Source organism: Phalacrocorax aristotelis, chromosome 12, assembly GCF_949628215.1.
Source record: "Phalacrocorax aristotelis chromosome 12, bGulAri2.1, whole genome shotgun sequence".
Lineage (NCBI taxonomy): Eukaryota > Metazoa > Chordata > Aves > Suliformes > Phalacrocoracidae > Phalacrocorax > Phalacrocorax aristotelis.
The window spans coordinates 7,505,141-7,533,011 of record NC_134287.1 but is presented as its reverse complement, the minus strand read 5'-3'; the positions used below and the strand labels follow the sequence as shown (position 1 = coordinate 7,533,011).

The window sequence follows — 27,871 nt, the reverse complement described above, 5'->3', positions numbered from 1 at the left end:
TAAAAATAAAAGCATTTAATATGGGGTTTTCACATGAACACACAGAAAGGCAACAGTCTGAAACAGTACATACATAGCATATATAAATAAGGACAAAGATTAAAAATACTTTGGAAATGACAGACTCTGGGAACAGTTAGTGGCTGCTCTGTGAGGAAGTATCCTTGTGAGTCATTGCACAGGGCAGAAAAATGAGACACATTCAAGCATGACTAAAATTCCCCTGTGCCTGTGAGACAGTGTGAACACATTGGGACTGCAACAGCCAAGTGTCCTAGATGCCAAATCCATTAGCCACCACCATCCTCAGCACTGGGAGGACAGCACAAAGGGCTAAAAGTCCAGGGCACCCAACCCCTCCTGAGACTGCCCTGTCTGGAGACTGCATCTGCCCCTTTGGTAGGGAAGAAATCTGAGGCATGCAGAATGCCGGGCTGATACCCCATAGATATTTTTTCTTAGAGCTAAGCAAGTCTCAGCTGTGCCAGAAGCCAGAGTCACTGAGCTAGAGCCATCAGTAAGGGGGGACAGGGGAAAGAAGAGTTATATTCCTCTCATATGTTCAGGAGCAGTGTATTTAGTCTTAGGAAGAAGATTGCCTTGCCAAGCAGACGCACGTACAGAGATGTATGCCTGGGTAAGCTATAGGCAATGGGGAGAGGAGGGATGGGACGAACAAACACTTCACCCAGCAATCGCCCTGATGCAAGTAAAAGCAGAGGTAGCAGGACCAGACCCAGCTCTGTGTGCTGCTGCTTGATCTTCGGCTCTGCCCTATCTCTGTTCAGAGGCAAAGCTGAGATCCCCAGGTCTCCACTAACAGCAGACTGCAGGGGCAGGGTAGAAGTGCAATCAGCAAAATATGCCGTGCCCTTTGGAGAAGGGCACACAGACAGCTTCAGCCTCTGGAGGGAATGATTATAGACACATCCAAAAAGCACATACTACTACTACAGCAAACAGCCTCTGCTCTTCCTAACAGCATCCTCGCCTGCCCAGTCCCTGAAGAACCAGAGCTCGCTCTTGGCTGCGACAGAGGCTCCTAACACCAGCAACCCCCAACTCACACCTACAGTTCAACTACCCTCAACATTTTCAAGGCAGCCCCTCCAATTTGGGGTCAGAGTGGGGACAGGCACCCCTGATAAAGTACCAGAAACATCCCTTTAGATAGAACAGCATTAGGCACAAACCCAACCCACAGTTAAAAAGCCCTGACAAATTCCAGCTAAGCTGCACAGGGCTCCGATGCCCTGTTTTGACAGCTCTAGCCAGTCAGACTGAACTCCCTGCTCACATCCCGATATTCACACCTCCTGCCACAAGTTGTCTCAGAAAGCTGTCAAGGACAGAGCTATAGCTCCTGCCAGCTGCTGGTTCTTAAAGATTAGAAGACAATTATAATTGGATTCCAGAGATTATTTGCTTCACCAAGAAGGGCTGAGAAGAGTTTAAATGGTTCCCCAGCTGATTAAATCTTTATTTCACAGTAATGACCCTGTGTTTCCTACCCCAGAGCACTTGCAGACAGGTACTTGGCAAGATTGCCTTAGTGGAGCACTTTAGCTTAACGCAGCAGCTGACACTGGCCAGATGTGATGGGGGTTTATCCCGTATCTAGATGGTTTCATCTCATTTCTGCAGCTTAGGCCAAAGAGCTGAACCCAGCTCCAGCCCTTTCCCCCAGTTTAATGACTAATCAGCTAGTTGCCTGATCAGCCATCCAGATATCTTGAGCTAAAGCCTTTGGCACCATTTGCAGCAAATCACAAGTGGCCAGAGCCCTCCCTCACCTCTCATGCTGCTGTTCCTATGCTGCACCCACAGATGCCAGGCTCTGCCTGCCCCAGACACCCCAGCTTCCAAAGACTGGGCTGTCCTGCCCCAGGCAGCTTTTGCCAGCCTCCTGCCCTGCTCAGCTTAGCCTCCCTGGGGGAATACAAAGCAGAGACACTCCTTGCTCGCCAGGCAGAGCTGTGCCACAGAAGCATGAAGGCAGTGAGCAAGGGATGCCTCCAGCTCAAGCTGAAACAGAGGGATGAGTTTACTGGGGAAGCTGCTTTCCCCTGGCCCCACTTGAAGTGATGGCACCCAGAGCCCCTCCTCTTCTCCCAGGCCTGTCCTGTGCTCTGTACCGTTTGTGCACTCCAGCCCTTCAGGGACAGGAGGGCAAAAAGGAGCCCAGAGGAAGCAGAGGAGGGCATGGCTCCAGAGGAGGCCTGGAGATAAAGCTAGCTGAAAGGACATGCATGAAGGTTGGAGTCCATTGTTCTCACTGCTAACAGAGGGGAGGGAGCAAAAACAAGCCACCGTGTTAAAAACTCAGAAAAGCAAAATACAGCCTAGCAACACTGCAGAGAAAGCTGGGAGTGCACGCAGGGCCCTGTAACGCATAGGACTCTTCTTGAAAGCAAGCACTCCAGCTCTTCCCAGAGCCAGCAGGTCAGACATGCTGCACAAATTTTGGTTAGATAGTGGTTTGCCCCAAAGTAGAACGAAATATAATTTATATACAGAAAGAAACAAGTCCCTGCAGTCTTTGCAAAGGTCCAGTTTCAAGTGCACTGCTATGTTGCTGAGGGTTGCCATGAGCCTGTAGCATTCCCCTCTCAGTGCAGCGCATTATTCACAGCTTGTGAGGCTGGGCATTCCCCACCCATGCGTTGGTGCAAGGCGATTCAGAGGGATGACGAATCCTTGGAAATCAGGTGGGCTCGCATGCGTCTACAGGATTCCTGGAGCAGAGAATTAGAGCAACTGAATACCTGAGACACAGAATGCCGAGCACGAAAAGGTTGACATACTGTCCTCCCACTACAAGGGCAGCCCCCTGGAGTCTGCCTCCCACACCTTTTACCAAAGTAGTAGACAAGAGGCAGAGAGCCAAGGGGGACAAACACAGCAGTCGGCCTTGGACTGTACCAACCTCTTGTCCCACCGCCACCCTGACAGCCTGTTAGCACTACCCTGTGGTGCCAGCTCCCCTCTGCCTCCTGTGACAGCCAGCCTGCCAGCTCACAGGTAGAAGGGCTGTACACACCCACTTGGGTGAAACCCTTCAAGGCCCAGCTTCCAGCATACCCAGTGCCTGCAGATTGCTACAAGCCAGGGACAGCAGCTGTCAGAGCCTTGTGTGCATGCTCTCACCTCTGCAGGTGTCAGAGCCCAGCAGGCCAGGTTCCCCACAGGAAGGAGAACGGGCATCTCTGTGTCTCACCTCTTTCCGGCCCTCCAGAGATTTCAGCTTTGCTTGGGACATGTGAGCTGGAGATCCACATTTCTGTAACTGGACAAGAGAGGGGAATTGGACTAGAGAGCAGGAGAATGAAGTGGCATCCACAGTCTTCCCTGGGAGCAGCCTGTGCCACCAGAGAGCAGCTATCACCCAAATCCACTCCTGGTTTGTCTGGGCCATGGGACAGCCCTGCTATCCACAGGTAGCAGGCTCTGTACAACTTGTGGAGGAGGATGGGAGAGAGGTAAGGGAGCAGAAACAAATGCCCCAGGGCAGGACCACAGCCAGAGGGACAAGACTGGAATGGAGGCCCAGTGCTGCCACCCCTGTCCCAATGCTGCCCTTGCCATCTGCTCTCATCACAGCAGCTTCAAGATCTTATTTGATCATACAGAAGAAACTTGGAAACCTCCTCTTGGGCAGAGAACAGCAAGCAGCACCTCCTCCCCTCATATTGCTGAAACAAGTGCCCAAGTTGCACTCAAACTCCCCCGCCAGCAGCTTCAGCAGTGCTGGGAGCAGCCCTTACCAGGTGGACATTCTCTTTGCTGACTCGCTCGGGCTCCGGTGTGGCATCCCTGCTCTTCCTCTCCAGGATAACCGGGGTTCCCAAAACTTTCCGCTGCCATAAGAAGAGAGGGCTGTTGGCTAGTGCTTAGAGTGCAAAGTGAAAAAGAAAGGGAAGGAGCAGGATGCGTTGCTGGTAAGCAGTTGGATGCTGGGAAAGAAAAAAGGAAGCCAAGCTGGGACAAAGATTGCAAAGCAGAACCACCTGAAATATCATGCCACTAGGCTGAGCCTGCCTGATCGTAAAGGGTTTGGGAGCTGACCTGAGGCCTGGCCAGGGGCCCAGCCTGTCAGAAGCAGGTACATGGTGCTATGGGGCAGGCCTGGCAGCCTACAGTGTGCTGACACCTGTGTTAACAGGCTAGACTACGCGACCCTGTCAGTCCTTGTCTCATCTTGGGAAGCAACTGGTCCTTCAGAAAGATTCATAGATCCTACAGCCATTCGTTTCATAGATAATTACACTTTATAACAATAAGGCTTATTGTCACTGTGCTGCCTTTTCTGTCCCCAGTGGATCTGTGTTCTTTGGCAGCCAATATTTTGAACAGTCCCTACCCTTTGAGGGCCTCATTCAAGCCAGGGCAAGGCAGAAGCAGAGAGCAACATCAGAAACACACAGCAGAGAGCATGGGTCAGAGGCTGCCTTTACCTTAATGAGGCCGCTGAAGGAACGCGAGCGGGTGCGTCGTGGTGCTGGGGATGTGGGTACAGAGCCAGGAGTGAGAGCTGTAGGATGCTTATTAAACTAGGAGGAAATATGAGGGCAGTATGTTAGCACAGTTACACCAGCCCCTTGCTGCTTTGTGCTGCTCTACCTGCTGCCCTCTGCCTAAATTCAGTTTGTCTCTTCCGCACCCCGAAATGGAGGAGCAGCTCAGAGCTGCAGGGAGAAGAAAGCAGGGGAAGGCCACATCTCCCACCCAGGATTACAGGGAGCTTGGGTGTGAGGCTGCTTTGTGCTGTCTACCAGATTAGCCAAAACAGCAGCTGTTGGAGCAGAAACGGTGTTGGGCAGCATCTGGAGGCTGGCAGCTAGAACTGGTGCTGACCATATTAACCAGTCTCTCTGGAGCAGCAGGTTGCCTGGGAATGCTCACGGGACCAAGAGGAGACCAGTTAGTCCACTCCCTCAAGGCAAGAGGGGACAAGACTTCCCTTTCTGAGGGAGGAAGCTCCACAAGGCCATGATCAGGACTGGGGAACTGCTGGCCTGCCAGTCCCTGGCTTGGAAAAGAGAGAGCTCAAAGTACAGCTTCGTGCAGCAAGCTCCATGGTCAGCCACATCCAAGCTATACAGCCTCCTCCCCTGCCTTCTTACAGCTCTGCCCCTTCACACAGCCCAGAGCCCACTCTCCCCAGGATTAGGAGCAGCTCTCAAGAAGGCCCTGCCTTTAGACCCGTGCCCAGGATTGTGCCGACAAGCACACTCCCCAAAGACATCTTTCCTCCCCACACTACCTGCCGGATAAGCTTCTTCTTCTTTGCAGAGTCAGGCATATTGTGGACGTGGCGGAAGAGCTCCTTCAGTGCCTCCTCTGTGCGCTGCTGGGTCTCCTCCTGATGGCAAGTGTCCAGCCTGCTTCGCTTCTGAGACTTGAGGGGCTGCAGCTCCTTGGAGCCAGGAGACGTCAGCAAATCCAGGTCGTCCTGTGAAAGTGGAGACAGCAGTTGCTTGCCATGCTTTAATCCAAATGAGCCACCCATCTGAGCCAGGCTGGGAAGTGTCTTGTGAGCTGCCTCAACTCCAGTGAGTGCACACGGCTGTGTTTTCCCTACCCTTCTGCAGCAGCACTGCACCAGCAAGGCCCTGTGCCAGGAAGAGGTGACAGCAATACAAAGGTGACCCCATTGCTTCTTCCCTCCCCTCCTGGATACCAGATGCAGAAGCCCTTCCAGGCTTGAGAAGGGTCAGTGCAGCTCCTTGCAATGCATCTTCCCTCTTCTGCAGCTATATGAGGCAGGGAAGCATCTGCTGGCAAGACACAGACAAATCTTGTCCCAGTGGCAGCAAGTAGCCTTTATCCCAGCACTCTTCCAAGCAGCCTGGCCACAGCACCAGGCACATATGTCTGTCTGGAAGGCACAACCCCAGGAAGGATCAGGTACTGGGCACAGGAAGCAGGTTTGCTGCTAAACAGGGGCTGGTAGATTTCCCTGTACTTGATTAACAGATGCTTCAACTCTGCCCAATTTCCCTAATGCAGCTGCCTGCACTACCACACCATATGGTTCCATCACTCCTGCTCTCTAACAGATCCTCTTTCATGACTTGGTTTGGTTTTGGCTTCTTTCACTCACAAGGATCCCTTCATAGTATCACAGTCTCTGCCTTTTCATGGAGGGCAGGTGCTGCATTTGCTGGCCTTACCTTTGATGTGTGGGCTCTGGATCCCAGATAGTGCAGCCTGGCACACTCCCGGATGTATGCTGGGGCCTGTGATGATGAGCAGAGAAAAGGCCAAACGTATGTTTAGTGCGTTTGGCCCTGGAGCCAGAGTGGCTCCAGCAAGAGCTATTCTTTAACCATACCACACAGCCACTTCCATCAAGACTCATCTCTTTAGGGCAGACAAAGCAATGGAACATCATGTCCCCAGTGCAGTCCCTGTTCACAGTTTCCCTTTGATGCAGGCAACCAGCACAAGTGGAACACAGTAAGAGCAGGGTTCCACAGAAGATTTTTCCAATAAATTCTCCCAGCTCTGAGCTGGCCAAACAGGGGCCTGACGAAGAGGGCAGAGCGCAACTTTCTATGGGAGGACTCTTTGCAAAAAGTACAGACACCTAGAGTGAAGAGGAAGGTCCTGAGAAGTCAAGAGACTGCCTGTTGCAGAAACACTTCCTTGGGGGGACCTGCTGACCGCCCCACAGTCCTGACAGCACTCTGCTCTGAGCTAAACAGAGGCCCAAGACTGCAGGCTGTGCTTGCAACAGCAGTGGGTTGACTACCACTTGCAGAGAAGTTCACAACAAAATGGCCTGCTGCATTAGGGATTCAGCTCATGGCAGCACTCATCCAGGACAAGCCCCTTCAGTTTCCTTATCCTGCCAGAACCCCAGGGGTGCCGGGTTGCTACCTGCCCCCGAGAACCAGGTTTCCCAGCCGGGCAGCGGGTGCTGGGTGTCCAGCAGAGGGTGGTGTTACACTGCACCGTGCTTCTGACCTGCCCAGGCAAAGCCACCTCCGGGGCTGTTCTCCTCCTCCTGGGCTGCCTGCCCAGCAAAGACCTCCTCTCTAGTCACTAAAGGAACCGTTTCTTGTAGAAATCCTCCTTTTTGTACCGCAGGAAAGAACACCCAGAATATACAGTTGACACCTGGGATCTGTCTGCACAAGGGGCATTCAGTCTCCTGCTGAAGGGCCAGAAAGAGCAAGACCCCAAAGCATGCTTACCTTGAAAAGTTTCTGAGAGTGTTTGATCATGAAGGTCACTCCATTGTTTAGCTTCGTGATATTCTCCTGAAGGTCATTTGCTGTCACCTGGCAAGGAGACACCGCCAAAGGCGCAGCAGTTAGAAGGGGAGGAAGCAGGGTCTCTGCTGCCCTTGCTGTCTCTGGGACTTAGACACCCACAGTGCCTCAGCAGGAGACCTGCTCTGAGGCAGGCAGGGATCACAGCACACCAACAAGCAGAGCTCATGGAGCCAAAGCTGCTCTGAGAGGAGGAGAACTAGGCAACTCTGTGGCAGTTCACCAGCAGCACAGAGATCTGCAAGATTTGTCTGGGGCTGTCATTCTTAAAAGAACCAGGACTGTGCTGTGATTTCGATTTTACTGAAAAAGATGAATCACCAGTTGCAAGTTAGACCTATGGCAGGTCTGAACTGAACACTAGGACTGAGTCCTGCCATGAAGCTCCAGACTCCAACCCTCACATTACTGTACCAGTATTTCCCCTGTAAGCCTGCCAAGCCTCTGCTTTCTACCTTGCAATATCCCACCCGCAGATACTGAGGCATGGCTCACATTTCTGGGCCATAGGATGTGGGGTGCAAACATGAGGGCAAGATTGTGGGCAGACATCTTGTTCTTGTCCTGCTTCTTGGCGGTCTGGTAGAGCAAGTCCAGCAGCAGTTTGAGCAGACTGCGGTTGGGTGCGGGAAGGATCAAAAACAGCAGCTGGAGGGCTTCAATTTGGCGTTCTTTGTCTGGAGTGCTGGTCTTATTCCCCTTCTCATCAAACAGCATCAAGTCTGCCAAATCACAAGACAGAACATGAGGACATACATTACCTTCCCTAACAGCAGGCCCATTGCAACTGGTTACCCTTCCCTCTTCACATGCAGATCTCCTTCAAACTCCAGCATAGTTCTTGGCCCTCCACCTCTCTCCCACCAGCTCCCAAGCTCCCCACCTGATGCATTAATCTGATGTGATACTCCTCCCACAGGACAACAAAGTTGCTAAGAGTTGTGATAGGTTGAAGGCAAGATGGACAATGTTCACATGAATAACAGTTATTAAGCACATAGAAACCACCTTGCTCAGGAGACCCCCAGACTTAAAACAGATGGAGACCCAGGTTACCAATGTGGACTCTACTCCTGCAGGTGTCTGCTTATTGCTGGAGACAAGACTGGGCTAGACAGACTTGGTCTGATTCCTTAGGATTTTTGGGTCCAGTCTTTCCACAACTAGGCTGAGATAGCAGGAAGATTCCTTCTTACCCTGCCATTAAGGATTATACTTCTGCAGCCTAGTGTGCAGCTCTGTAGCATTACCAGCTTTCTAGGAGGCTGGCTCCATTCCCTCCACTCATCACTGCGTCTTGTTGCTCACTCACCTGCAATTTTGAGGTGGGCATGGAAGTGCTTGTGTGTCAGCAGCGGCTCTGGTAATTCGCCCAAGAACATCTTAAGCAGGGTGGCCACATCATTGGAATGAAACTCCCCAGAGTCCAGGTCAATATCTGTACCACTGTTCAGAGCATCCTTTAGGATCTGTTGCCTGATGCTGTTACCTGGCACCCGAAACAAGCCTTCTGCTCTTAGATCTGCTCGGCAGAGGGGAGAAAAAAGGCCACTGATTAATCAGAGGACGATTCCCATCTTCTTACTAAAGCAATTCCCTCCCATTTCCAGAGCTTGACAGCAAAGCTCAGTGAGCTGCACTCAGAGACATGACTTCAAGCTGGCTCACATCAGCAGAAAAAGTCCATGCACAGAGAGAAAGAGATTAACATCTGCTAGGCAGTTCTGAGGAACAGTTGCTTAGTCCAGCCCCAAACTCCTGCTGCTGGAAAGCTCAGGGCTTTTCACGCTGTCTGCACCAGAGACCTGAGGTGGGCCAGACAGATACCCTGTGGGATAGGAAGACAGCAAGACAGAGTCACTTACTTTTGTGCAGATACTCAATTAGCTGGGAGACCTGTGCAATGCCTTCTTCTGTCAGCGGTGAGCCAAACACCACCCCTTTCTCTGCAAAACAGAAGATAACATGTTTAGGCAGCTCAGACCCCAACAGCCACAGAGATTAGTGGTCCCCAAAGAACAGGATGTCCGCATGCAAAGGCCACAGCCCCAAAACGCTAAGGGTGAAGGTCACAAGGACCCCCACAGACATGAGATCTCACAAGCGCTCCCAAATAAATCACTTCATCTCACAATTCTGTACTTACAAGGGCTTCATCATCCTGCTTCTTACCTCAGCTAAATTACAGTTTTTACCAGCTAAAGCAAACACTCTAGCTCCTGAAAATACAACATCGGAACAGATGCTTCAGTTTTAAAGGGCATATCATATGCAAGCCTGGACCTTATGGAAACAGCAAAGTGAGAAGGGCAGATGTGACAGCCTAGACTGCCCAGATGCCTGTCACATTGGCACACCCCACACCTGATAAGGAACATCCAGATTAACCCTCACTGTGGCTTGACATGGAGAGAAGCAGAAATAATAGGTGCAGCTGTGATGCTATGGGAGAGGGAAACAAGCACGAACGGGGAGAGCATACATGATCCAACTGGCTTGTGCTGGCCTCCTTTTCAGTGATGGGTAATCCCTGGAATTCCCTAATTCCAGTGAATCTCTCTTCCATGTCAGCTGCCTTGGCCTGAGTACAGTAGTGTATGAAGTATCAGAAAGCTGAACAAGGAAGAGCTAGAAAAAAATAAAAGTAGTGAAGCAATGAGCCGGCGCCTTCTCCATACGGAGCAGTGACAGCTCCTCTCACTCCTGGAGTTTGCTTTCATCTCATGGGGCTGTTACAGATCAGGCATGAGCTGCCAGCTCCAGAACTCAATTCAACACAAGTACCTGAGCTGAAAGGAAGGAGATCCTCGCATGGAAGGACACATTAGATGAAAGGCTTATTTAGCTGAAAGACACTTGTTGAACAAATGCTGAAAACTATTCTTGTCTAGAGAGGGACTTCCCAGGTAGAAAGAATGTTTATCCAGCAGGACAGGAGTCTTGCTGGCGAGTGGCTTTTTCCATCAGCTACACAGAGCCAAACTCTGTCCCTCAGAAAGCTGAGGCAACTTCCAAGGGGCTTCACTGGCAGCAACCAGCACCCTGAGCACCACTTCTTCCCTCAGATGCATGTAGGTTTTGACTGCAGCTAGAGACAAGATGCTGGATAGACCATACTGCAACTTGCTGACTGGGACTGAGAACTGGAACCAGGTACAGAGCTGGTTTGTCCTGCCCTTGCTCTTAGGCTTCAAAGAGCCAACAGGTTTAAGAAAAGACTATTCCTCCCTCCTGTATGACCAGACTGCCAGTAGCATGGGCCACTTTGAGGGCAAGCTGGACACATGCACCCCAGCTTTCTGTGGCTGAAGATTTCCCTCCGTATTGTTACAGCTGATAGCCCAGCAATCCAAGCAGTGCATTGGCTGGTCTGATAAAAGTTCTCACCCACAGCCTGCTCTTGCTTTTTTCTTCCCCCCTCATAGCACATTCTGTATTTACTAGTTTTTGGTCTGTTGGACTACAGATCTTACTGTTCTGTGGTATTGATCCTCACAGCATGTGGGAAAGACCTAGTTAACCCTGTGCACTTCACTAGCAGCCTTCTGTACAACTAAATTTATTCCTCCTAAAGAATGTTCCACTTTCTTCCAGGACTTCTGAAATACATGGTAAGCCACCAGGAACTCCAGCCTCCTGTTAAATCAAGAACTTTCTGACCTCCCTCTGATAAAGCGCATGATTCAGTCTTGTGGCAAGAAGGAGGGCAATGTGACCTCTTGATCCACATGGAAGATCTGAAAGGCTTGAGTGTAAAGAGAGAGAACAGTTGGCAAAAGATTCTTGTCCTTGAAGAAAATTAAACTTATTAGATATTCAACAGATAGAATCAATGGTGGCCAGGAAGGGAAAAGGAAAATACATTTTCTTGAGACATGCAGGGCCTGACAAATTCTATTTGCTTTTGAGGTCAGAACTTGATATCTGAATGAGAATTTGATTCTCAAAGAAACTTGAAAGAAGTGTCTGGAGAATGGATCCTGAGTTATGAAGGCTTAGATGTTATTGTAAGATTGCTTCCGAAACCAAGAAGCAGCATGAGATTGAGTCTCCTAACGCTCAAAGGAGTTGCAAGTATTTACAGTTTGATCAGCTCTGAGCGCTATGGTCCTTGGCCTCTGGCTTTGAAGAAATAAAACCTGTTTGTTCTAGCTGGTCTATAACATGAAGAAAAACAAATGATGGCTCCAAGATGAAACACATAGGACATGAAACGGATTTTCTCTGTAGGCACAAACTACTTTTTCCTCAGAGTTTGGCCAAGTAGTTCACAGACAGTGCCTGTGAATGCAGGGAGACACTGCCATTGCAGCCTGGGAGTACAGCCAGCAGACTTGGAAACATCTGCTAGCTGTAGCTGTCGTGAGACACATGGCCAGGAGATGTCTGAATGGGGGAAGGCGGAGCTCTTGGGGAAGAGAGCTAGCAGGAGATGTCAGGTCTGACAAAAGCAGTGTTCCAGCACAGTACAGATAATTTAAAAAAATTAGCTAGAGAAGGCTCCCAAGCCCCTGCTAGAAGGTTTTGACAAGAAGAGAGAAGTTTCCATACACGCTAAGAAAACACTTTCAACTTGGTTACTCACTCGCTTCTGTTTGTCAGGTGGCAAGAGTCTGAATTTAAGGTGTCCTGCTACTCTCCTGGAACAGAGGCAGGAGCAATAACAGGTATGGGCACAGTCTAACTGCAGTTTGGGGGCAGTGCGAAGGCCTGTTATTATGGAGCAGCAAGGTAAGTCACGGCAGCATTGAAAAATTCTCACCCAAGGATGCTAAAGGACTTGATCTGCAGTACTTGATTCTCCCCTGCAGTGCCGTCCAGCCCAGAGTGAGTGTATCTAGCAGGGTTCCCACTGGGTGAGTCAGGAGTGGAGGGCTGAAGCCAGCACCAGAAAACTCAGCCTGAGCAATGGGGCTGCAGAGCTTGTCCTTGTGAAACACAATGGAGCAATAGGTTTGGTAGAATCAAAAACACTCGGAGAAACGATATAAAGGATGAAGGGGGGGTGGAATCCAAACTCGGACATAGAGATAGCTCCCTTCTCAGAGGTAGAATAGCAGAATTGCACAAAGGAAGGGGAAGATTAATTAGAATTGTTCAACCTCAGGCTGCCAACACCTGAAGGCAGCAACCCACAGCTTCTCTGCCAGCAGACAGCCAGTCTAACTAGGAAGCTAGAGCAGTTGAGGGATGTCAGAGGTGCCCAGATGGAGGCAGTTTCTGTCTAGGGGAGTAGAAGGTTTAACTGAACTTATCAGGAGAACCAGGCTCCCCCTGAACGTGGGCAGGGTGGGAGAAGGCACACACATACGCACACCTAGAATACCCTTTTAGTTCTGACAAAACAAAGTGGTAAATGCCAGCCAGCGAAGAGGAGAGGATCTGAACACAACTGTGCTCAAAAGCAAATCTCAGACTTCTGAGAAAGGACCTGGGGCTAATGTTTCATAACCAAGACAGCTGAACTTCAAAGAAAAGACTTGTCAGTTTACCAGAAGAAAACTCCAGCTGAATGGTTGTCTCAAAAAGAGAAGTACGTCACCTCCCGGGGTTGAATCTGGGATTGAGCCAAGCCAGTCTGCAGAGCTTTGCCACTGACTCACTGGATTGGGATGTGGATCAGAGTGGCACTGGCATTTGGATGGGAGATGCTTACAGATTTCTGAGCTGCACAGACAAAACCTTCCAGAGAGCTAGGACAGCTACTGTAAGAGACAGTGGGCACTGACTTCACTCAGTGGCCTGAAAAACCTGGGCATTATTGTTCTTTATGGAACCTGATGCTCTCAGCCTTTACTGATATTCCATCACTTATGAGGAAAGCTAATGAGCTAAGGAAAACAGAGCATGGACTACCGTGGACACAAACAAGCAGAGAGACAGACACCGTGGTGTGAACCAGAAGAACCTGCAGCTTGTTCAGGCACCCCTCTCCAGCTCAGTGCTATCCACAGAGCAAGACCACAAACACTCAGGGACTAAAGCTATACCTCTGTGGCTTGTGCTGCACAGACCCACCAAGGCCAACCTGACATAAAACCCCACAGCAATAACCCCCAGAAGAAGGGTACTCTAGTGGCAAGGCGTTTTCTGGATGAACCTCCTGGCCTCTCTTTTGCTCCTTTCCAGAGCTGACATCCCCAGAGATTACAAACCTACAGTATTAAGCATTCAACACAAGCTCAAAACAACAGGCCTACACTGAAAGTTTTATAAGCTGTGTGTAACAGTTGACAGTCAGCATCACCCTAAAGGTGGGCACCAGACATGATGCCTTACTCACCCTTGCGCTTCAGAGACATCAAAGAACGAAAAAATCCAGAGGCTGTGCTGTTTGCCCCAGGCAGCTTTGGGTCCTCCTCTCCCATTAGCTGGGCCAGCTCTGCCCCAGGCAAGTCAATGAGCCTGGTAATGTTGCTGACAACTAGCTCTGTGAACACCTCTGGTTTTTCATGGCGCAGCTTTTCCACAAAGAAGTCAGGATTGAAGATGATCGGCTGGCTGCGGAGGGAGGAGTCATTGCAAATGACAAAATTGCAGATGGCATCACTGGAAAAAAAGGGAAGGAGACAAATATCCAGTAACTCCTCGTTGCTTTTTTTTTTGTTTTGTTTTTACAGCCAGCTGGTCTGCCCTGAAGGAGACATCTGCTGACACCGGAGCTACCAGTCTACATCAGCAGTGTCTGTCTTCGGTGAGTGTTCAGCACAGTGCAGTTACATTTCCCTTTGGAGCAAACACATTTCTGGCCTGTTTGTACAACTCAAGACTAGCACTCCATAACGTGATGGTAGCACATGCAACACATGGCAACATCCAAAACTTTCACATCCTACTAGCTCAGGCAGATACGACACCCAATATTTTACATTGGCTTACTACCCTCAGTCATAAATAAGTTTGGTTCTGTCTCCTTTCCTCCTCAGAAATTCACTCCCAGTGGCCTAAAAGGCTAAATTCCAATGTAAATTTTTTTATGGCCATCTTATACTACCAGTTCCCATTGCCATTCCATCATCCCTACCTTTCTATCATCAAATAGATAGTTCCCATGCCCTGGGACTTCACTTTTAAGATCATAAACATACAATAACACTGACCGACAGTTCTGTTAGGAATGTGGTCAAACCCTCCCAAGGTGACAAGCTGACAACTCTGATTACCGCTCTCTGCCAGCTATAGTAACTGCCCAGCTATGCACTTCAAGTCTGGAGCGAGTGTGAACTCATCGGTATTAGCACAAGCCTCGTAAGATCAGTCCCTGAAGAACCTCTAGTAACCTTTTTCCTAGAACATCTTTCCAGCTCATCCAGCTCCTGCCACTTCTTCAGGCTGTCCTTTATCCAACCTCCCTATTCTCTACTGACACCTACTTTCTCCATTTCATAGCTTCTCAGGTGGCATGGGAAAAGGGATGCATCTGAGACACTGCTCTGCTAAGGGCTATCTGTAACAGACACTTAGCCCTACCACAGGTTAAGTAAGCTACATTTACCATGTCTGAAATCAAAATAAAAGACTTAAAGAGCTATCTCAAGTTAACCAGCACACTTAATGCTCACACTTAAAGCTTATCCCAATCTCCATCTACCTCTAGGTCTTCTATTACCATCTTCCCACCACTGTTTCAAACACTTGCACGCTTCTGAAGTCAAGCCCACAGGCAAGAGTTGCCTCCTGTCCCTCTTTTACTTAAATGTGAGCATTAGTGTCTTATTCTCCTATCACAAGCTACTACCCTGATGTCATACTCAGCTATGAAGTGCTGGCCCAGCCCTGCAAGTTGTGCCGGTCCTTCTAGGGCCCTGGGTGGAGGCCGTCTACCCACCCAGCTCACACACACTGTGTGCTTTCACTGTGTCACATTCCCCAAACCATTAACCATTCTTGGGCTCTTAGATAATACTTTGCTTTCTACTGTTTCAACACCCCTCCTCAGCTGTGAGCTCCCACCGAAAACCTTTTTCCAGCTGCAGCTGCCAAGCGCACAGGTAATAGAAAGGCTGTGTTTGTGCACCAGGGGTCATGTCAGTCCCTTAGGTGTGGTGTGGCTCTGCCAATCACCCCCGAGGCCTCCAAAGGCTTCCCTCCAAAGCAGGCTTTCCCACAGAAGACCAGAGCACCTTGACCTTCCTCTCCATTCTGACGAGGAGGGTCACTGTGTTCAGACCACGCTGGGCATCTGTGCTCACTCCTCATCACGCCTGCCACCAAAAGTGTTTACAACCCGCTGGACCTCACATCCCTTGGTTCCAGTAACAGAGCACTTCAGCTACTAGCTCTGAGATCTCAGCAACTTAATGTCCTGATGTAAATCGACAGTAGCTAACAAAGGGGAGGACATCAGAGCACATACTGGCAAGTCACCTGAACTCCAGCCTGCTTCCATGCAGTATCTGTGAACCCACAGTTATCCGAGCTTCTTCTGTACATCTTTGACCTGAAAGACCATCTTGGCATGATTTCCAAGATTCATGATCAATAAAATAGACTAAAAGCTGGGACTCAACCTCCATAAGAAAATACTTGCTGAAGTCAGAGGAAACCAGGCTCTCAGCAACATTGGCACTGTGAGAATCCATACAAAAGCCTCTCCCCCTGCCACTGCTCTCCATAGATGTCAGTCTCCAAGAGCTTCAAGAGGATGGAGAGGAAGAAGGTCTGCAAGGCAGACTGCAAGGCAATCTGCCAGGTCATCTAAAATTTTAGAATGCTCTTAAAGGCTCCCAGCTGCATAGCTCAGAGTGGCCTAGCAAGCACACTGCTGACTCCAAATGGGGGCCATATTTTTCTGACTACCTCCCAGTCTGTTTTTCAGCAGTTTGTTATCTGCAATAAATCAAAACCAAAATGCAACAACCCGGTATCAGCTGCCAAAAAGCAACTGCCAATGGATCTGATCATATTCACATTTCATTGCACAGGGCTACAATGCACAAACAAGTGCCAGCTCTGCCCGTAGAGTGGAGCAAGCGCTTTCCCTGAAAACCATGACAACTCATTTGGTGGCAATACAGATCCTGAGAAGGGTTAATAGCAAGTGTATAGGCCCAGTGACCCTGCCTGCAATGATCCGTGCACTGTTATTCACTCACTAGCAGTTTTGTTTCCCCACAGAGAAGATATGCAAATACTTTGCAGCAGTTACATCAAGCATCACAGATTATCTGCTCCATCTGACAATTAGATACCTAGATACAGAGAAAGAAAATTAAACAATTTTGTCAACTAGAACTGACTGACACGACTTCTCCGCACAGCCAGCGTTACAAGTTGCACAAAGTTTAACAACATTTAATGCAAAAATAGAAAAAAGTAAATTTCTTACATGAGTGCTGAGAGCTTTTGGAGAGGCATTAGGAAGCAGAGACAGGGAAAAGAACTTGCTCCTTGTTTCCAGCAACAAAAGAAACCTGCCTGTCCCAGCACAGCCTATGCAAATTCCATGCATGCTACGAGACACAAGGGCGTATTATTGGGTCTGAAAGGCCCCCTTGGCACACACTGGGCATCAGCCTTCACACAGAGACAAAACAGAAAAGAAAAGCTGGACAAATTGATTCATGTCTCTTGCCAAAGGCTGCGTAGCTGGAGTTTAACAGCAAATAATTCCTACATAGAAACCGGGGTTTTGAATTAGGACCAGCGTGGTATTAAGTGCTCTCCACCTGTATCCAAGAGGAATCCACAAAATAGCCCCAAATCTACCCTATGTTTACCATGAGTAAATCCATGCAAACACATTCCCAACAGCATCCAAGCACAACCAATGTTACGGCACTGGCAAGACAATAACAGAGCCCCTTAACTGCACAACCCCATGCCCAGAAACCTTGCTAGAAATGCTGTGTGCCCCTGCCTATCACACTTTTAGATCCTTTCAAAGACAAAGCACATAGATCAGCCTCCCCAGAGCTGGAAAAAGCACCTAGCCGCTGCTCTTTGCTGCTGTTACTGTGCCACCATGTGCCGTTCATCCACTTCAGGCTTCCCGTTCCACATTTCTCTGGATTCCTGTCCAGTTTCCTTGCCTGCTGCAGCTGAGACCAGCCTTGTATACTCTTATTGTGATATGGCACTTCAATGAGCTACTTAATTTTGAAAGGTCACTTTATTAGCAGCTCTTCCTTGCACAGAAAATTTGCCTTTGTATCATTATTGCTAATCAAAATGGAAATGTGAAGCAAACCCCTATTTCTGAGCAAAGATAAAGCCCCCACTGGCTTTACACACAATAACCCTGCCAATCCTCACTGCTGCACACACTATAACCTTCAGAAAAAGCCATGTGCCCCATCTGCTGTTTTCATGTTAAAAAAGGAAGATGGATGTACTCTACCTACACTCACAGTTTATATAACAGCAGCAACGGGGAGACAAACGTGTATTCAGGGAGTTTATTGCCTTTTTTTTTCTTTGCTTGCAATTACAGAGTTATATTTCCTATATGCTGTGATCTCAGATTGCTTTACGACACATCAAAAGACAATAACATAAAGGAATAAATAGCTCCCTCTCCGATCCCATGAATAAAATCACATCCCAATGAATAATAAAACCTTGTACTAATAGGATTGTGATTAAGACAGCAGATTAAAAAAATGGGTCTTATATTGTGCTGAGATTCTTGCCATTCTAGTATCTTTTAGGAGGAAAGCCTGTGATCCCAGCCAAGTCACAAAGAAAGCTGTCTGTCACACACAACGTTCTTGCTTCAGGCATGACAGCCCCATCATTTCATGGGGAGTGGATGGTGCAGGAGGTCAAAATCATGATGGATCAATTAATCCCTAAGGTAACTAGATCCAGGCCAGGGAAATGCATCGGAAACTAGGGCAAAAGTGAGCCTTTAACTGGAAAACCTGGTGATTGAAACTGTGGTGCAAGAGCTGTGCAAAGAGGCAGATCAGCTCACGTGGCAGAAAGCTTGCATCCAGATAGGTGAGACTTAACTGTTTTAGCAGCTTTTACACGTTACATTGTTCTAACTCCATCCCTGTGAAGGCAGAAATAGGTTCAAGCAACATGAAATAGAGCATAAGGAGAACACAAGTAAGCCAAGAAGGCGAAGGAAGAGGTACCGCTGGGGCAAGGCTTTAGCTGTGTTTGTCTAGCTGGGAGAGTGGAAAAACTGGAAGCTGCAGATTTCAGAGGAGCCTGATGTACCAAATTCAGTGAGCAAAATCCATCCCTGGTGCCATTTTATACACTTTGGATGTTGTCACTTCAGAGCTAACACTTCAGACACACCACAGTAGATGAGTCTTACCATACAGGAGTAAAAAGATTAAAGAGCTTTTGACAATAAGGCAGATAATAGAAGAAAATCTCCCTTCATAACAAGAAAATCTTTAGACTGTGAAAAACAGCCAGGCTACTACCAAATACCAAGAGCAAGGCGATAAGCAGGCAGCGCTATAGAACACAAAACATGAGCAATTCTTTGCCTGGCTAAGCACAAAGGGAGACGGGACAGATGCACACAGGCTCGTATTTCCCCAGGGAGACAGAAGTAGCATCGTTTTCTATGTTGTGCCAGAGTAAGGAATCAATTAATGAGGATGTCTGAAGACAGTATTTCCAGAGCCAGATAGGAGCCATCCCAGATTTTGCAAAGAGATGAAAGAACTGTAGTGGAATTATGTGGAATCATTTTAAGTACAAAAGGACTAGAAGACAAATTATTTCCTAGATTGAAAAAAAAAAAAGATTTAACAGAAGTCTATTGGGAAAGGACTGTAGAGACATTAGAAGTGACTTCACAGTTAAGGCTGCTTTGAGAACTGTACTTCAGACTGACATTCTTATAAGACAGCATAACAAAGATCACATTCAGGACTCCGATTTCGCACAGTAACTCTTCATAGAATGACTGACTTGGCTCTGAAAAATGTCGAGAAAAACATGCATCAATTTTTGCCTAGAGTTATACTGATAAGGTCTTTAGGGGCAGAGAGAATCCTTTTGTGACGAGTACACAGTGCAGAGCACAGTGGGTGCCAATCCTTGACCAATGTCTCTAAACATAAGTAAGCCATACTAGGTAACACTGCCTTTTTAATTTTTGCTTTGTTTTCTTCACATTTAAGCAGCTAACAGAGTGATTCAGGCTTTTGGCTATGGGAACCAGATAATAATATGCAATTTTAACAGCAAGGAGCCAGGGAAGAAAGCTATTATGTGCTTTATATTACAGCAGCCTGTGCTGGACAACCGTAACACCTGGCCATCTTTTGGACAATGGGTAAACAGGATAGCCAAGTCACTGCTACCCTATAAGAATTCAAATTCTGTCTCAACAGAGGATGCAAAGCAGACCTCTGCAACATCAGCTACAGATCTGTGATGTGAACCTGGAGGCAGACCTATCTGGGAAGATAAAATGTTTGGAAGGGGTCGGGGGGAAGTACGTTTTGGAAGAAATGCAAAACGCAACATATTACCAGTGTCAAAGAAAAGTGCAGTAGCAAGACAGCTTGATATAGGTGAAACATCAAGAAATTTGCATTTCAGCATGAGATTTCTCAAGTTTGACCTCAGTGAATTCTTTTGTGATATCTTTACTAATAGTCACTGGAATATTTTCAAGTCAGCAAAGCAGTACTTCTATCAGCCATCACCATGACTGAGTATCCAGATGCCTTCTAGTGCTAGAAGGAGGAAAAGAACTAAGAGGTGCCTTAGAGAGGAACCGCATGTTCACTGCAGTGCTCCTCAGCAAGTCCCCTTCCCAGCACCACCACCACAGCTCTGGATGAACCCATGGTGTGCGATGGCTCAGCTTCCTAACCAAGGCTCTTTTAAAAAAATGCAGAAACACAGCTACTGCCAGAAGCCTTGTAATTTCACATTAAAGATCTGCAAGCTCATACATCTGCCTTAACATCAGAATAACAATCTAACAGCATTTAATAGCAATGCCATTCCAACGTTCATGACTTTCAATGCAGTCTAAAGTTTGTGTCTTTATTTTAATACAAACCCCTACTGGAAGCAGCAGTAGAAGAGGAGCCTTAGATCCAATCCTGATTTCACTGAAACCAGAACCAAAACTGAATCCTTTTAGAAGGCAGCAGCTGCCTCTTCTCATTACTGATCTATTCACTTTTATCACTGTGGCATTGGGAACCTCGGTCACAGCTGGGGACTCCACTGTGTTCCATGCTGTACAAACACAGAACAAAGGCAATACCCGGTCTTTAGAGGGCTGATAGTGAAATCTGAAATGAATGCTGGAGAGACAGAAAAGAGGAGGAATCCCAAGAGAAGAGCCAGCGCTATCAGTCAGTATGACTGATATAACTGAACCCTGCCAGCCTTTCTGTAGATGCTATTAAAAAGGAGGGCAAGGAAGGACAGGAAAAATAATCAGGTCACACTGCAGACATTTAGAAGAAATCCAGCTCTTGCACAAGGGACAACATGGGACTGAGCACAAAGGAGCTGGTTTGAAAGCTATCAGACAGGGACAGCTGGGATGCAGGGCTGAGGAGGCAAGAGCTGAGCTCCAAGCCCTGGCCAGGAGCCATCAGAGCCTGGCAGCACCCCAGGGCATTGCGTGGCTGCACCCAGACCCTTGCAGCAGGGTGGAGGGTCAAAGCCTGAGGAAGCCCTGCAGCCACTTCCCACCACCCAGAACATGCTGGGCAGGCATGCTGCCTTCCTCAGGTAAGGTCACCAGGGCCTGGAGCTAGCCCGTATAGAAAATGCATTGATGGGGTTTTCCCTGCCCCAGTCATACAGTTATCATGACAAAGCAATGCATCTTTTTTGCTTTATTTTACTAATTTGAGCCATTTGCTTTGTGAATAACATACTACAGATCTGAGGTACACTGTGGGGCCAGGTGGTATCTGCCCTGAATGCTGTGTCCCATGTCTACAACAGGGATTCTGGGCCTTTTCTTGCCATGCACTGCAGAATTACCCACCACAACCTTTGACTACAAGTCAAACTAACGAACTGCAAGGATACTTCCTCTTTCCATGAGCCCTAACATCTTTTTGTGTAATGTAAAATTCTTTACTGAACATCTGTCCATGGACTCTCACCAACTGACTGCTCTTCAGCTTCATTCATACCCCAGGTAGGAAGTTTCTTCTCACATTTGTCTGTTTGGTCCTTAGCTGGGCAGACTGCAAAGTCCATGCATGTCTGCTGCATCCTCAAAGTGTGTGGGGGTACTTCCCAGTTGCCAACAATGATATCATTCCCTTACTCTCCTCATTTTAAAATGTCTTTAACTTCTTTACTGCCCCATTTTGAGTGTACTAAAAGTCAATAAGAAGTATGGCCCAGTCCTGACTTTACTTTCTTGGCCTCTAGCACTCAGAAATTGCTGCATGCACCTGATTGTCACCCTGACACTTAAAGATAAAAGCCCTAAGGCATCCTTCAGGGCAGGGAAAAATGCAGTTCAGAGACTAGCAAAGATACACCATGTAGATGCTTCTCAGTCCGGTAGCTCCAAGCCAGTGTCCAGGTCAGAGCAGAATTAACATCTATGAAGAGGAGCCCCACAACAATCAGGTTTACTTCTGACATGAAAAGTCAAGCAATCACAGAAAAGTAAAAGCACAGCAGAATTAACAGGCTGTGGTAGGAACGAGTCTGGGAACTTGGAGCAACCTAGCAAGGAAGGAAAGATGTTTTCCTCCAGCCCTCCCACAGGATGATAATCCCCCAAAATTGGTAGCACCAGCTGGTGCCCAGAACACATTCAGGAATCCCATCTCACCATCAACTGTCAGCATTTGAACAAAGCATTGCAATTTGAGTATAGTGTGCTGTAGCACTCACAGGTTCGCTTGACTGCTGTTGTTTTTTCTGGGCCAAGGAGATACCAAGACCTGGGTCAGGACCGACAGCCAGCTCCCAGTGGTGCTGCTGGGTGAGATTTTGCAGTCATAGGCTAGCAAATACAGAGAACAAAGGCACTTGGGAAGCCACAGCTCTTGTTTTTGTTCCTTACACTTTTGTAACTCCACAACACTTCTTAGCTCTGGAGCTGCAGTGGGCAAGCTGCATGCTTGCATCTGTATTTTGTATCATGGTGGCGTGCGCAAAGGGCGAGAGCACATCAGATCCCTTCTCATCAGCAATCCTCTGCAGATACCACCGAGTATGTCAGAGGCCACATCCCACGTTCCAGATGTGTAAACTCTCACAAGCTGGAATTGCAATGAGGCACACCTGGATGCATGCCAGCATTTAAATAAGCTGGTGACATCTGATCAGGGCTGCTGAGGCACACAGATAAACAGGCTAGGCCAGCCACAGAGTAGCACAGCATGCAGTACCAGAGAGACAGAGGTGCACAAAGCAGCCCAACTAACTCACCAAATTGAATGGAATGGGGGCCTAGTACTTTTGAAGGGGATTTGGGCAAGCTAGGATGTCAAAAACTGGAATATTTTATACCGATACCAGAATTCATATGACAATAACATATACTGTCACTTTATACAACTCTCCTATACTGATAAAAAATTGTTTCTCTTCCCATCCCACCTGACAGGTCATGTCTGTCTGGATTCATCTGTGAAGGATGTTCCCTAAACGGCTTCCCGCTCTCCAAGGCACTGCCAGCCATAGCACACGTCTCCTGCCGTAGGACAGCTCGCAGGCAGGGCTGTAGGAATACCCATATGGAACTCCCAAACCATAAAGCCACATTTCAACATTGAGTCTGAACTCCAGCAAAACAAAAAGGGGAAACTAGTGCTGGCTCCCCTGAGAACTTCTGGCCTCTGAAAAATCAGAGCTGCTACACCACCACTCAAGAAGAAAGGATATTTTGGAGCCCAGCCAAAACGTTAGAGCTTTATAGGCCCAAAGCAAACACATTAAAAGATCTCGTAAGCCAGCTGGCAGGCAATTATTTAAGCAGCTTATCACATTCCCCATTATCTACAGTTTCTGAAAAAATTTTTGAGGAAACTCTAGATAGCTTAATTGCAATTACCTAGCGCAGAGGTGAGAAAGGCCGAGAGCAGGGAGTGAGGCTGTTGCACCTCGGAGAAGAGGGCCCAATGCTCTCGTCAAACACAATGGTAAGGGTAATGCATTGCCGGGATGAGAGGCCAGGAGCACACCAGACCCGTGAAGCGCTGAAACAAAGAGGTGTCCAAATTCATCACACCATGGGGCCGTGGTTCCTCCCATTTCTCTCCCCAAGCTGGCTGCAAGACCCCTGTGACTTGGTACCACAGGAACCCCCGGTGTCCGTCCCCAGGATCACAGCGCAGGTTTGGCGAGATCCTGCTACTTCTGCACAAAAGCAGCACAGCAGGTCTGTGCCTGAACCCAGCAGAGCACAAGCTAAAGAACAGGCCTCAGCTCCCTCTTCTTGCCTCCAGCTAGGCATCAAGTGAAAATGAGACCCTACAGAAAGAGCTAACTCTGAAACAAGTGGAAAACACAGGGCCTCAGCTGTGACCAGGAGCCAAATCCAGCTTACAGAGGGACACCATTTCCTAGAGGAACTTGACTTCAGTGCAACCATTAGATATTAGCCAACATTTCCATGCCGCCCTGTCTCCTTCCCATCTGTTCATGCCACTTATTAAACACACTGAAGACCATTGACCTTTAGGACAAGGAATTTGATTTCCCAGCACAGCACCCAGTACTTCAGTGCTTCAGTTTCAGACTGAATGAGTGCCCAGACACCTTTAAAGCAGCATTAACGACACCCTGTGACATTTTCATATGCACATAAATATGCACACAGCAACAAGGCAATGCCTAGGCTGGCAAGGAGACTCAGATGCTGCTTTGGGCTCTGTGGGCAAGCAATGCTCCCCCTTCATGCAAACAGACAATAAACTGAAGCGTAGCAGAACAAGGATCCTGTTGTCCAAGTCCATCCCAGGCCCCAGATGAGAACAGGACAGAGTGTTACATGCAAGCATACAAAAATACTGCAAATGCAACACAGCCTTGAATTTGGGTCTGGATGTGTGCCTGATGGGGCTTGGCCTGAGTAGGGGGTTAAAGGCAAGTCTGGGTCTCAAAGATTTTAGTGAGAGCTGTGGAGAAAGGAATGTTTGAATAAGGTTGTTCTCTGCTCTAGGCTGTCTTCAGAGAAAAGTAGCCATGCGTTCAGACTTGGCTTTAACTCTGAAATCAACCATTTTTTCTGCATGACTCTCAGCAAGTCACTTTTACTTTTTGCCATTAACTCATGCTTACAGTGAATGTTTTCCTATTTGCAGTAAAACATACATAGAAATTGTGTCTCCTTTCATGGCCTGTTTACAACATGAGCTCTTATCCAGTTGTGCAGCAACACTCTATCAAGCTATTTTAGCAAGATGCCTTATACCTTCTTTCAGTGCATCCTGCCTTCCAGGCCCATGGCTTTTTCCCTTCCACTCATTCCACCCCTGCCATATCAAGTGGCCAACACGAACACTGAATGCCTGCAAAGCATTTACGGACTGCTCGAATCGAACATTAAATGCATTCGTTAAACAGACAGGTGTTTCTCTTTTGAAATTGAACACTCAGGCACACTGCAATCATCATTCTCAGTTATGAAGAGCCAGGCAGAGGGTTAGAGAGACCACAAACAGAAGAGAGACCCACACAAATAATCTTTTGTCATGTTCAGTAACATTTGGTAAGGAGGTTAAGACAACCAGCTTTCATTTCCAATCTTTAAGTCAGCATGCTGTAAGACCACATGTGCTGCATGCAAGCTTTACTAGCAAACTTGCACGTCTCTCCAGAGGAGCGGGAATAGGGAAAAAAGCACGGTTGTGGAGCATACTTTAAAAAAAAAGCAAGCTTTGTGGTCTTTGTGGTGATAGGCCTGCAAAGCAAGAGATCGATTTGCTAGCGCTACCTGTGGGTGACAGGAAGTGCTGGAATAAAACTTACACTTGAGGCTCTGCTTTAACACAATCACTTGCGGGGGGAGCAGTGGGGTGCATAAAAAGCTGGGGGGATTACATCCTAAGGACAACCATCAGCATGTGACAAATAAATTCAGCCATTTAGACTGATCCAGGACACGTTTAAAATGTTTTATCTAAAAGAGTGTTGGAAGTATAAGGTGCACAGAGCATTCTCATCCCTCTACCAGGTCCAGCGTTTTAGGCACTCCCTGCTCAGACGTGCCACACTGAGCATCATCTCTTCATCCCTCCTTCCAGAGCGAGGCTCTGCCCCAACCCAGGCACCACAGCAGTTCCCCCAGACAAGCACAGCAGCACCATCAGGACGGGCCCCGCTCAGCAGAGAACGGGACAGCACCGCTGTGAATCAGGCTGGGTATAAGGCAGCAGCCCTCGACTATATTTATTTTGCAAGTCCACAAGAATTACCACTCAAAAGGACGGCAGTTTGTAGTTCCACGCCACATATGCTGGGGGAAGGAGGGGAAAAAAGAAAAAGAAAAAAGAAAAAAGGGAAAAAAGGAAGAGATACCACAGTTTTTTAGCAGTAAACCAAAAAATACTGTTCCGGGTAGGTGTTTATACTACCTCCACTATTTCATTGGCAGCAGTCACAGAACGGGTATCCATATAAAAGATTAATTGCTAAAGATTATTATGTGACACTTACAGCATATGCATATTTAGAAAGCAAGAATAACGCGTGCGGAGCGGACAAAGCAAGGGAGGAAGGGCTGGATGCACAGCGAGTCTATATAGTGCCATCACCCTACCAAACCCTGCAACTGCCAAGCGCTGAGTCTGACTGCGGCTGCGGGAGAACCGTGCCAGGTCTGGCCCCGCAGCCCCGCGCCGGGCCCGAGCAGGGGCAGGCGGCAAGGTGGGCACTTACCTGCGCTAATTCGGGGGCAGGGAGCAGTCCCCGGCCCCGGGCGAGCGGGCTACCGCAGGGTTCCGCCCCCCCACCCCCGGTAGGAGGAGCGGGCGGTGCTGCCCCTGCAATGCAGCACCGGCAGGCTGCAGGGAGCGTTCCCCGGCCGCTCGGGCGGAACCCGCGGGGACACGGGTGGTGGGGACCGCAGGGTGGCACCTCCACCACCCCCCGCCCCGGTCCCGCGGGGCGAGGGGGCGGCACGACCGAGCGCCGGGGGAGTGTAGGGGACCCCCAGCCGGCGGAGCTGGTGCCCAGCCGCGGCGGGGACAGCGAGAGCCCGGCTAGCAGCGGAATCACCGCAACGGGCGGGCCGGGGCCGCGGCGCACCGACCGGCGGCTGGCGCGGGGCGCCCGCAACGGGCCGGGCGGTACCGAGTCACCGCCCGCAGCGCGGGGCCGTGGGGGTGCTCGGGCGCCCCGGGAAGGGAGTGGCGGTCCCCGATGAGGGGGGGGGCGCACCGGACCCCGGTGAGCCCCGCTCCTACCTGCCGCCGCTCCGCCCGCCGGGCGCCGGCGCTCCCGCCGCCATCTCATACCTGCCGCTCCGCCTCCCCATTGGTCCGCCGCACCTCCCCTCCTCGGCCCCGCCCCGCCCGGGACGCGCGTCGCTATTGGGCGCAACCCGCACCGCCCCGTCGCCATTGGTCGGTTCGAACGCGCAACGGCGGGTCCGCGCAAACGGCGTGAGAGGGTGTGCGGGAGGGTTAACATCTCCCTCAGTGACTCGGGCAGCGGGGCGCGCGCAGCCCCAGCGCGTCTGCAGGTGACACTGAATCACAGAATGGTGGGGGTTGGCAGGGGCCTCTGGAGATCATCTCATCCAACCCCCCTGCTTGAGCAGGCACCCCCAGAGCAGGGGCACAGGGACGCGTCCAGGCGGGGTGTGAATGTCTCCAGGGAAGGGACCTCACAGCCTCCCTGGGCAGCCTGTGCCCCTGCTCTGGCACCCGCACAGGGAAGGGTTTTTTTTTCACGTTCAGGTGGAACTTTCTGTGTTCCAGCTTGTGCCCGTTGCCCCTTGTCCTGTCATTGGGAGCTATGGAAGAGTCCGGCCCCATCCTCTTGACACCCACCCTTTAGACATTTATAAGCATTGACAAGATCCCCCCTCAGTCTTCTCCGTGCTGAACACACCTAAGTCTCTCAGCCTTTCCTCATAAGGGAGGTGCTCCAGTCCCCTGATCATCTTAGTAGCTCTCCGCTGGACTTGCTCAAGCAGTTCCCTGTCCTTCTTAAACTGGGGGGCCCAAAACTGGACACAGCACTCCAGATGTGGCCTCACTAGGGCAGAGTCGAGGGGGAGGATAACCTCCCTCAACCTCCTGGCCACACTCCTTTTAATGCACCCCAGGACACCGTTGGCCTTCCTGGCCACAAGGGCACATTGCTGCCTTAGGGTCACCTCGCTGCCCCCCAGCACTCCCAGGTCCTTCTCAACAGAGCTGCTTTCCAGTAGATCAGCCCCCAGCCTGTGCTGGTGCGGGGGGTTGTTCCTCCCCAGAGGCAGGACCTTGCACTTGCTCTTGTTGAATTTCACCAGGTTCCCCTCAGCCCAGCTCTCCAGCCTGACCAGCTCTTGCTGGATGGCAGCAGGGCCTTCTGGTGTGTCAGCCACTCCTCACAGCTTGGTATCATCAGTGAACTTGCTGACGGTACACTCTATCCTTTCACCCAGGTCATTGATGAATATATTGAACAGGACTGGACCTAGTACGGATACCAAGCTGAGCAGTGCAGTTGACATGCCAGAAGGACGTCAT

The 27,871-nt window shown here is 49.3% G+C and overlaps 1 protein-coding gene across 3 annotated transcripts; it reads right to left on the bottom strand.

Moving 5' to 3' along the window:
- ARHGAP19 (Rho GTPase activating protein 19) lies at positions 1-26,682 on the bottom strand. 3 transcript variants are annotated; one of them, XM_075107399.1, is made up of 12 exons: positions 26,648-26,682; positions 13,561-13,826; positions 9,143-9,223; positions 8,590-8,799; positions 7,773-7,999; positions 7,200-7,286; positions 6,174-6,239; positions 5,264-5,452; positions 4,455-4,550; positions 3,765-3,857; positions 3,148-3,286; positions 1-2,735 (listed from the first exon to the last, which is right to left on the bottom strand). In XM_075107399.1, the coding sequence occupies exons 1-12, from the start codon at positions 26,665-26,667 to the stop codon at positions 2,725-2,727; spliced, it is 1,485 nt and encodes a 494-aa protein (XP_074963500.1). In that variant the 5' UTR covers positions 26,668-26,682; the 3' UTR covers positions 1-2,724. The 3 variants fall into 3 exon arrangements, with proteins under 3 accessions (XP_074963500.1, XP_074963498.1, XP_074963499.1); XM_075107397.1 differs by having other exon boundaries at positions 26,597-26,671; XM_075107398.1 differs by having other exon boundaries at positions 3,218-3,286; positions 26,597-26,671.
- Between the last annotated feature and the right edge of the window lie 1,189 nt (positions 26,683-27,871).